The sequence below is a fragment of the Panthera onca genome, chromosome A1, assembly GCF_046562875.1.
Source record: "Panthera onca isolate mPanOnc1 chromosome A1, mPanOnc1 haplotype 2, whole genome shotgun sequence".
Classification (NCBI taxonomy): domain Eukaryota; kingdom Metazoa; phylum Chordata; class Mammalia; order Carnivora; family Felidae; genus Panthera; species Panthera onca.
The window spans coordinates 124,744,899-124,755,884 of record NC_138339.1 but is presented as its reverse complement, the minus strand read 5'-3'; the positions used below and the strand labels follow the sequence as shown (position 1 = coordinate 124,755,884).

At 44.9% G+C, this 10,986-nt stretch overlaps 1 protein-coding gene across 2 annotated transcripts; it reads left to right on the top strand.

Moving 5' to 3' along the window:
• The first annotated feature begins 197 nt into the window (after positions 1 to 197).
• Positions 198 to 10,577, top strand: KIF20A (kinesin family member 20A). 2 transcript variants are annotated; one of them, XM_060636039.3, is made up of 19 exons: positions 198 to 446; positions 893 to 1,078; positions 2,215 to 2,304; positions 2,408 to 2,527; positions 3,093 to 3,231; positions 3,347 to 3,534; positions 3,621 to 3,750; positions 3,933 to 4,127; positions 4,235 to 4,346; positions 4,454 to 4,522; positions 5,177 to 5,320; positions 5,462 to 5,627; positions 5,738 to 5,902; positions 5,994 to 6,133; positions 7,856 to 7,958; positions 8,253 to 8,451; positions 8,690 to 8,781; positions 9,007 to 9,144; positions 10,032 to 10,577. In XM_060636039.3, the coding sequence occupies exons 2-19, from the start codon at positions 914 to 916 to the stop codon at positions 10,347 to 10,349; spliced, it is 2,673 nt and encodes an 890-aa protein (XP_060492022.1). In that variant the 5' UTR covers positions 198 to 446; positions 893 to 913; the 3' UTR covers positions 10,350 to 10,577. The 2 variants fall into 2 exon arrangements, with proteins under 2 accessions (XP_060492022.1, XP_060492023.1); XM_060636040.3 differs by lacking the exon at positions 198 to 446 and having other exon boundaries at positions 885 to 1,078; positions 5,795 to 5,902.
• The last annotated feature ends 409 nt before the right edge of the window (positions 10,578 to 10,986 follow it).

Sequence of the window (10,986 nt, the reverse complement as noted above, 5' to 3'; positions counted from 1 at the left end):
ACGAGCAAGCTCCCTAAACCAGGTTTTTTGAGCGATCTTAGGAAGCAATGTGCTAAAATGGATGGCTCTGAAGCCTCAGAATTTCCTTTAAGTTTCTTAGAAAAGAAACGCGTGTATCCAAGGAAAAGTGTTAAGCGCGAAAAATTCTAGGCTTTCCCAAATCCAAACTCCGACAGTTGGTAACCCGGACCCGCATGTGCAGGGTAGAGGTCAGACCAGAGCAAACGGTCTAAAAGGCTCCACCGCCCCCTTTCCTTGCGCTGATTGGCAGCTGCAGGCTTCGCTATCTGATTGGCCGAACGAACGCAGCGCGTAGTTTAAAACATTGTATCAGTAACAAAGGTGCACCTCGTGGGTGGAGTTGTGCTCTCTGACTGCGAAAGTCCAGGTTCGGCTGCAGGGTGTGAGTGAGCCGGTACCGGAGGAGGAGCGAGTGTCCGTCTTTGGTGAGTTTGCGGGTCTCCTGGAGTCCAGCGGCTGGCTGTACGAGTTCTTGCTCTCCCGGGATAGGTTTTCAGAAAGCGAAGCTGCCGCCATCCCTTTTTTTGTCCTGCCTTTGGGCCTGGGGGTGGGCTTCGAGAAGAAGCCTAAAGCTAATTATACCACCTTCTCTACACCGGTGGGTGAGGCACCCTAATTAGAGTGGGTATTTTGCTTTTGGAGTGAGGTATCTGTTCATTCCTGTTGGCGGTCGGAAATGCCTAAGACTGGATTACATAATTAACCCGTCTCATCCCCTTCTTCTCTCCTGGCATTTGAAGGGAAAAGGGAGTAGCAATTCAAGCAGCAAGAGGAAGGTGTCCTGGGGCAAGAAAACTGTTTCTTAGCTAGAATTTGCAGCCCCTTGTGTCCTTTAAGGTTCTCCTCCCTACCCACTCTTGTCTCTTTGTAGACCTAAGCTGCCCCTGCTGTCATGTCGCAAGGGATCCTTTCTCCGCCAGCCGGCTTGCTGTCAGATGAGGAAGTTGTAGTCTCCCCCATGTTTGAGTCCACAGCTGCAGATTTAGGGTCTGTGGTACGCAAGGACCTGATAACAGACTGTTCTGTCATCTCCACCTCCCTGGAGGATAAGCAGCAGGTAAAGGATTTGGACAGTGGCTTGGCAGCAGAAAGTGATATCCTCAGCCTGCTAGTTGTCCATACAGAATTAGTTTCAGGGCAAAGACCAACAATCCTAAGGGTCTGGGAGATGAATTCCAAATTAAGATCATGACAAGTAAAAAATGTAAATTTTTGTGTCCATAGGAAGAAACATTATTTACATTGCACAAATCAAACATTCTCAAGTGCATACTCAGTTAATCCAGTGAGAGAAGGCTAATAGTTCTCTCTTCTTCACTGTGATGCCTAGATGTGTTAATTTACACAAGAGCATACTGCCCATTAAGTAAGGTTTTAATATCAACTGTAGCTTCCATTTATGGAGGCTTTCTGCTAAACTGGGGTTTCTCAGCTGCAGCATTAGTGACATTTGTGGCCAGATAATTTGTTACAGGGGGCTGTCTTGTACCTTGGAAGATGTTTAGCATCGTACCTGGCCTCTACCCACTAGATGTCACTAGCTCCTTCACACTTGTGACAACCAAGGAACTTACCCTGACATACCTCAATGTCCCTTGGCAGGAAAGTGGCTCTGGTTGAGATCACTTCTACTGATAAGTCTCCTCTTTTATAGAGTAAGTTTCATGAAAGTAGGAGCCTTAAGAAAGTCCCTGACTCCAGACTACCAGTGCCTATTAAAGTTTGGGGGCCATAGTAGGCAGATCTCTAAATATTTGTTGAATGAATGAGGTGGGTTCTATTAACCCCATTCTACAGATCAGGAAAAAGAGGCAGAGAGTCTAAAGAACTTGTTCAAGGTGTCATTGTTCTAAGTGATGGAATTGGGACTCAAATTTAGGTGTGTCTGCTTCCAGGGTGCTTACCTGTTGTGTTTTGCCAAAATACCACATGCTGATTTTCACACCAGTTAACCAGTTCTGATTCAGAATGTCATTGTGGCAAGCCAGGTTTTGAAGATACTAAAGATAGTGAAGGGTGATGAAGTAGTGAAAAAACACATGTGGATTGAAATGATTATAGAACTATAGAGTAGCTGTACAGAGACATTTGAGGTGAAATGGAGGTAGTGTTAGCATGATTCTCTGGAACTATGCTATGTTTGCCCATCTGTTTGGAAGTAACTGCTGATTCCAGCCTGGAATTATACCACAGGTTCCATCTGAGGATAGTACAGAGAAGGTGAAAGTATACCTGAGGGTCAGGCCCTTGTTACCTTCAGAGTTGGAACGACAGGAAGATCAGGTGAGTTTCTGAGGAGGGAGGATTCAAGATGGAATGATGCAGAACAGAAGGGGTTCCCAGGATTATTTCCTTCTGTGACAACTGTTTTCTTCCCCCTTCTCAGGATTGTGTCCGTATTGAGAATGTGGAGACCCTTGTTCTACAGGCACCTAAGGACTCCTTTGCCCAAAAGAGCAGTGAGCGGGGAATTGGACAAGCCACACATAGATTCACCTTTTCCCAGGTATGGAGGTACTGGTTTATGAGCAAGGGACCAACATGTAGAGGCAGCTTTATTCTCTCTTTAAAGGGAAGCTTTTTACTTGACTCTGAGTTCCTTATATATGCATGTCTACAATTCTGGGGACTCTTGTTATGTGCTAACCGGTGCATCAAGTACTTTATGTGCATTAATTCCCAACATTTCTATTATTATTGTCCCTATTTTCCTAACAAGGATATTATAGCTCAGTGAAGGTTACGTTGTGGAAGCCATGTAGCCAGTCATTGGTAGAGTTGGGACTTGCACCTAGAGCTACCCATCCCCAAAGCCCACACTTGTGATCATTGTGTTACCCCATTGTGTTTGCAGCATCAGACTTAGTGGCTAGCATTCCTTACGTATTTGTTGATTTGGATGAAAGATGCACTGGAAGAGAGTGGTTTTAATTTTTAATCTTGTAGAGTAGCTGGCAGCACTGTAGGAAGAAGTTGCTTAAGTAGTGTCCAGAAGCAGTCACCCAGGAAGGGATGCTTCTGCCTCTACACAGATGAGGGATGGGCGTCTGAGAAATTGGGTCTATCTCTAGATCTTCGGGCCAGAAGTGGGACAGGCATCTTTCTTCAACCTGACTGTCAAAGAGATGGTAAAGGATGTACTCAAAGGGCAGAACTGGCTCATCTATACATATGGAGTCACCAACTCAGGGAAAACCCACACAATTCAAGGTGAGTTAGTAGGCCTCACAGAATTGCTGATTGGCCTGTAATGGTGTTTTCTTTGCCTTTTGATGCTTTGAATTGGGGAATAGCACTTAGCTGTCCATTTTTCGCATGCTTCCAGGTACCATCAAGGATGGGGGAATCCTACCCCGGTCCCTGGCTCTGATCTTCAATAGCCTCCAAGGCCAACTTCATGCAACACCTGATCTGAAGCCCATATTCTCCAATGAGGTCATCTGGCTAGACAGTAAGCAGATTCGACAGGAGGAGATAAAGAAACTGGCCCTGCTAAATGGAGGCCTCCAAGAGGTGAAGTGTTGATGTTCACAGAGGTGGGGATAAGAGGATAAATCTCTGGAAAGTTTTGTGCTTATCTTTTTCCTGCGCCTCTCCAGGAGGAGCTGTCCACCTCCTTGAAGAGGAGTGTCTACATTGAAGGACGGATGGGTACCAGTAGCAGCTTTGACAGTGGCATTGCTGGGCTCTCCTCCATCAGTCAAATGACAAGCAGTAGCCAACTGGATGGTATGTACCATGATTGAGCTCTGTGCCAAGTAACAGTAGAAACCCACTCCCTTGCTCCCAACAGCTGTCAGGGGTAAAGACCAGAGGTTGCAACCCAAGTTGCTCCTTCTAAGGCCACTGCAGACCATAGGGGAGATGGACTCCTCTAGGGCTGATATCCTGTACATTGGCTTCTTCCCCAGAAATGAGTCACCGATGGGCACAGCCAGACACTGCCCCTGTGAGTGTCCCTGCAGACATTCGCTTCTCCATCTGGATCTCTTTCTTTGAGATCTACAACGAACTGCTTTATGACCTGTTAGAACCACCTAGCCAGCAGCGCAAGAGGCAGACTCTGCGGCTGTGTGAGGATCAGAATGGCAATCCCTATGTGAAAGGTATGGGAAAGTGGGAGGCAGGGGACAACCCTGAAAGGGGACTTGGGAGAAACCAGGAAAAGTTAGGTGCTCCCATCTTATGTATTCCTCTCTCTTCTTTGCTTTAGATCTCAATTGGGTTCATGTTCAGGATGCTGAGGAGGCCTGGAAGCTGCTCAAAGTGGGTCGTAAAAACCAGAGCTTTGCCAGTACCCATCTGAACCAGAACTCTAGCCGCAGGTGAATGGGTTGTGAGAGTCAGCTTTTCACTGTGTTCTAGGAAACATTGGTCCTCTACATAGTCATGGAAGATATACAGTAACTTCTCTTTTTTTCTTGATTTCCAGTCACAGCATCTTCTCAATCCGGATCCTGCACCTTCAAGGGGAAGGAGATATCATCCCCAAGATCAGCGAGTAAGTTTTTCCATTTAGAAATTTGGGCTTTGGAGCGCTTGGGTGGCTCAGTTCGTTGAGCATCTGACTTCGGCTCAGGTCATTATCTCACAGTTTGTGAGTTTGAGCCCCATATTGGGCTTGCTGTCAGCTCAGAGCCCCCTTTGGATCCTGTGTCTCCCTCTCTCTCTGCTCTTCCCCCTCTTGTGATCTCTGTCTCAAAAATAAATAAATCTTAAAAAAAAAAAAAGAGGGGCGCCTGGGTGGCTCAGTCGGTTGGGGGACCGACTTCGGCTCAGGTCATGATCTCACTGCTAGTGAGTTCGAGCCCCACGTCGGGCTCTGTGCTGACAGCTCAGAGACTGGAGCCTGCTTCACATTCTGTGTCTCCCTCTCTCTGCCCCAACCCCCACTTGTGCTCTGTCTCTCTCGGTCTTTCAAAAATAAATAAACATTAAAAAAAATTAAGAAAGAAATTTGGACTTCTTGGTCATAAGTGGTAATAGAAATAGGGGATAAGGGAGGGCCTCAGAGGAATTACTTCTGTTAGAGTCTTGCTCTGCTTCCTTGAGTACAGAGATTCTTGGTGGGTCCTCCCCTCCCCAGAACAATATGAAGGGCTGGAAAGCTCATAACATGTGGGGTCCTTATGTCAGATCCTGTCCATTCTTCAAGGTTGTCACTCTGTGATCTGGCTGGCTCAGAACGCTGCAAAGATCAGAAGAGTGGTGAGCGGCTGAAGGAAGCAGGAAACATTAATACTTCTTTGCACACCCTGGGCCGCTGTATTGCTGCCCTGCGCCAAAACCAGCAGAATCGGTGAGCTTCTGATTACAAGCCATGCGCTAGGATGATCTGGAGTACTGCGGTTTGCTGAGAGACTTCCTGGTCACCACTGGGGATGGTGCTGGGTTACACCAAAGGCTGAAATTCTGCTCAAAGCTCTGTTCTCCCTGCTAGGTCAAAGCAGAACCTGGTTCCCTTTCGTGACAGCAAGTTGACTCGAGTGTTCCAAGGCTTCTTCACAGGCCGAGGCCGTTCCTGCATGATTGTCAATGTGAATCCCTGTGCATCTACCTATGATGAGACCCTCCATGTGGCCAAGTTCTCAGCCATTGCCAGCCAGGTAAGAAGTTGTAGGTGTGATGATTGTGCTCACTTTGGGCTGGTACCTTTATTTAAGGAATCTACTAGGGACTAGTTATGAATTCAGTTGATTTCCCACCCCACCCCTAGCTTGTGCATGCTCCACCTGTGCAACTGGGATTCCCATTGCTACATTCATTCATCAAGGAACACAGTCTACGGGCATCTCCCAGCTTAGAGACAGGAGTTAAGACAGATCCAGGCCTTGATGAGGACACTGAAAATGAAGCTGACATTTCCATGTATGGCAAGGAGGTGAGAATGCAAAAAAGCTTTGGTGTAGCAGCTTTATGGCCATGTATTTTCCATGCTGCCTTCCATCTGATCGCCTCTGCGTTTCTCCTAGGAGCTCCTACAAGTGGTAGAAGCCATGAAAGCACTGCTCTGTAAAGAACGGCAAGAAAAGTTGCAGCTGGAGATTCAGCTTCGTGATGAAATTTGCAATGAGATGGTGGAGCAGATGCAGCAGCGGGAACAGTGGTGCAGGTACCAGCTGAGCGACTCTTCTTGGTCTGTCAATAGGACCAGAGGGTGGGAAATAGAAACTATCATAGATCTTGTGCCTCAAGATCTGTCTCCCAAGCTTGCTTCTCAGAATCTTCACTCACTTATCTTCTCTTTTTTAAAAAAATGTATTATTGAAATATAAATGACACACAATGTTACATTAGTTTCACATGTACAGCCTAGGGATTTGACACTTCTGTACATTATTCAGTGCTCACCACAATAGTAGTCACCATCTAGGGCACCTGGGTGGCTCAGTTAGGTAAGCATATGACTTTTGATTTTGGCTCAGGTTATGATCTGACAGTTTGTGAGTTCCAGCGCAGAGCTTGGTTGAGATTCTCTCTCTCTCTCTCTCTCTCTCTCTCTCTCTCTCTCTCTCCCTCTCCCTCTCTCTCCCCCCCTCTCTCTCCCCCTCTCTCTCCCTCTCTCTCTCTGTCCCCCACTCATGCATCCATGCTTTCTCTCTCTCTGTCTCAAATTAAAAAAAAGAAAGTGTAGTCCCCATTGGTCAACCATACATTATTATAATATTATTGAGCGTATTCCCTATGTTTTACTTTTCATCTCTGTGACTTACTTATTTTATAACTGGAAGTTTGTACCTTTAAATTGCTTTTACCTATTTTACCCATTTCCCCTACCCCCCTGCCCTCCAGTTTGTTCCCTGTATTTAAGAGTCTGTTTTTTGTTTTAAAGTTGAGACCTGCATGGGGTGAGCTCGAGCCTTGCTTTAGGCCTCATGCTGACAGTATGGAGCCTGTGTAGGATTCTCTCTCTGCCCCTCAGTCACCTGCACCATCTCTCTCTCTCAAAAATAAATTTAAAAAAGGGGCACCTGAATGGCTCAGTTGAGCGTCTGACTTTAGCTCAGGTCACGATCTCACGGTTCATGAGTTTGAGCCCCACATCAGCTTGCTGCCGTCAGGCTGTCAGCACAGAGCCCACTTGCTTTCCTCTGCTCCCCTCACTGGTTTGTGCTCTCCAAGAAAACAAAACAACAACAACAAAAAATGACAAGACTGGGGGCACCTGGGTGGCTCAGTCAGTTAAGCGTCCAACTTCTGCTCAGGTCATGATCTTGCAGTTTGTGGGTTCGAGCCCCACATCGGGCTCTGTGCTGACAGCTCAGAGCTTGGAGCCTGCTTCTGATAGTGTGTCTCCCTCTCTCTCTGCCCCTCCCCTGTTCACTCTCTGTCTCTCAATAATAAATAAATGTTAAAAAAAACTTTTTTAAATGACAAGACTGGAATAAAGTCTTAAGTTTAAAAATAAGTAAATAATTTTAAGTTTAATAGTATTTTTAAGTTCATTTGTTTTTAGATTTAACATATAAGTGAAATCATATGGTATTTTGTCTTTCTATTTATTTTGAGAGAGAAAACATGAGTGGGGAGGGTCAGAGAGAGGAGAGAGCATAAATCCCAAGCAGGCTCCACACCAACAGTGCAGAGCCCATTGCAGGGCTCAAATGCACAAAGTGAGATCACAACCTGAGCCACAGTCGGATGCTCAACCAACTGAGCCACTCAGGCACCCATCTGATTTTGCTTAACCGAAGACTTTTCTCTGTCCATCCATATCACTGTAAACGGCAAGATTTCATTCTGTATAGCTGAGGAATACTGTGTGTGTGAGTGTGTGCATGCATGTGTGTGTATGGATATCACATCTTCTTTATCCATTTTTCTCCTCTGAAAGTGAACATTTGGACACCCAAAAGGAACTGTTAGAGGAAATGTATGAAGAGAAACTAAAGATCCTCAAGGAGTCACTGACAAGTTTTTACCAAGAAGAGCTTCAGGTGAGTTGTCCTGAACCAGCCCCAGCCAGCTACTGATTCCCATCACTGGGTTGCCTGAGATAAATAGATTTTATAAATGCTGGTACAGCAGGAATATGTAACTCAAGTTTTTTCTAGTGTCTTTAGTACTATATATGTGTCAGTCTATGAATTAAGGATTTGTTTGGCCTAGAAAATGGTATAAGTGCTAACAGGCATTAAGTGTCAGGGAAGGTTTTATTCACCATTTGGCCATCTGTTCCTGTAGGATTTGTCTGACTGTGGATGGAATTGTGTTCTCTGCTTCCCTCTTAGGAGCGGGATGAGAAAATAGAAGAGCTAGAAGCTCTTTTGCAGGAAGCCAGACAGCAGCCAATAGCCCATCAACAACCAGGGTCTGAATTGTCCCTTCGGCGGTCACAAAGGTTGGCGGCTTCTGCCTCCAGCCAGCAGCTCCAGGAGGTTAAAGCTAAACTGGAACAGTGCAGAGCAGAGCTACGTTCCACCACTGAAGGTGAGAGGTCACAAAGCATGAGAGTGGTTCAGAGAAGAACTGGTTTTCAAACTTGGGCCTTCTGACTCCAACTCCAAAATACTTTCATCCACTTGCACCTGTATCTCCCTAACCTCTCACTCTAGATTGCACATGGCCTCACTTTCTATATTTGTTGCAAGCTACTGTTAACTCAGTTAAGAGGGAAGTCGAAGGCTAGAAAGTCTACATTTTGAAGTTTCTTTTTTCCTTCTTTCAGAACTACAGAAGTATCAGAAAATGTTAGAACCGCCACCATCAGCCAAGCCCTTCACCATTGATGTGGACAAGAAATTAGAGGAGGGACAGAAGGTAACTGATACCTTTCTCTGTTACCAAGGCTCTTACATAAAGCAATTTCCTTCCCAGTCTGATTTACATGAGGACCAGGGGGTTTTTGTGGTGTCCTGGAGAGTGGCTACTTCATTTAACTGACTAGCCTTTCTAATTTTACATCTCTCAAATGGCTGTTGAGTGCCTCCAGATCATTATCCTGGTTGGTCTTGGCCAGTGTGGTTCCTACTCGTTTTTTTTCAGAATATAAGACTGCTGCGGACAGAGCTTCAGAAACTTGGTGAGTCTCTCCAGTCGGCAGAAAGAGCCTGTTGCCACAGCACTGGGGCAGGAAAACTTCGCCAAGCCTTGACCACTTGTGATGACATCTTAATCAAACAGGTAAGGGCACCCTATATATTTCCTTCTCTCACATCAGCCCACCCCAGAGTATATGTGAGAAAAAAGAATGAGAAGCAGATGAGAAAGGCAGACATTTGGGGGCTGGTTTTAGAGTGAGGAGAGTTTGTTTTCTTTGCAAAATAAAAATAACCATTCACTAAGTACAAGGCACTATGCTGTGTAATTTATAGGTGTTTTCTCTGTTGTAACAACCTGATGAAAATAAATAGTATTGTATTTCATCCAAAATGTGTAGACTTTAAGGGGTGCCTAGCTGGCTCAGGCAGTAGAGCATGAGACTCTTGATCTCGAGGTCATCAGTTTAGTTTATTCTTTTAATTAAAAAAAAAATGTTTTTAATGTTTATTTTTCTGAGAGACAGAATGCAAGCGGGGGAGGGGCAAAAGAGAGGGAGACACAGAATCTGAAGCAGGCTCCAGGCTCTGAGCCGGCAGCACAGAGCCCAATGTAGGCCTCAAACCCACAAACTGTGAGATCATGACCTGACACGAAGTTGAACCCTTAACGGACTGAGCCGCCCAGGCACCCCAAGTGGGTGTAGAGATTAGCAAAAATAAGTAAATAAACTAAAAAAAAAATAAATAAAAAGGAGCTGTGTATCTTGATTTGATACCTAGGCACTAACGCTCTTGGAGGTTAAGTAAACTTATTCGAGTTCATGCCACCTCATGGTAAAAAATGTCTTCCTCTTCAGTGCTATTTGTTGGGGTCTTAAGGAAAATACCCCCTATTCCATTAAAAGCACTAACTTAAAGAATTAATCTTTTTAAAAACAGTTGTTAATAACAGATGGTGAGTACCTTGCCCTTTTGTTTCTATAATACACCAGACAGAAAAGTTTTCTGTAACTTTATTCATCTTTCTAGGATCAGACCCTGGCTGAGCTGCAGAATAACATGATGCTAGTGAAACTGGACCTTCGGAAGAAGGCAGCATGCATCGCAGAGCAGTATCATACTGTACTAAAACTCCAAGGCCAGGCTTCTACCAAAAAACGCCTTGGTGCCAACCAGGAAAACCAGCAGCCAAACCAACAGCCCCCAGGGAAGAAACCATTTCTTCGAAACTTACTTCCCAGAACACCCACCTGCCAAAGCTCAACAGACTGTAGCCCTTATGCGCGGATCCTGCGCTCACGGCGCTCCCCTTTACTCAAATCCGGGCCCTTTGGCAAAAAATACTAAGGCTGTGGGGAAGGAGAGGGCAGTCGTTGCTCTGAGGCAGGTCAGCTGCTGGAGAAATAGGTCTCTTTTAAGCTTTACCACATACCTGGAACTGTATCCAGAATGCAATATACAGGTACTAGTTATTTTCTTCACTTTTGTAATATAATCACCTATGTAATCTCATTGCTTTTTTACTTATATGGTTTCTATGCACACACAAAGTTATATTAAATAAACATATTCACATTTTTTGTTTGAATTCCAAATTTAACAAATTCATTAAAACAGAACTTGTAAAATGGGAAAAAATTTTGAAAATTAAAAATTCAGGCCCTTTGGAACCTTGCACAGGAATGGCAGTAGAGACGTGTAACTAGTGTACAGCTAAGAAAGCTTGGTAAAAAATGAATTCAAGGGACATTAGATATTCTAAACCTTCCTTAATATAAAATGAAGTGTCAGACTTTAGTTGGTGAATGGGTAACAAACTTGTTCTGGGAACAATAAAGGAAGGCTGGGCCCTGAGCTCAGAATAATCCATGGTATCTACAGTTCAAATTCATTACAGCAGACATTACAAGCATAGCATATATTACCTCCTACTGAATACACATGCACAGGCCTGAAACCCTACAAGAGCACAGCAAGAATGACT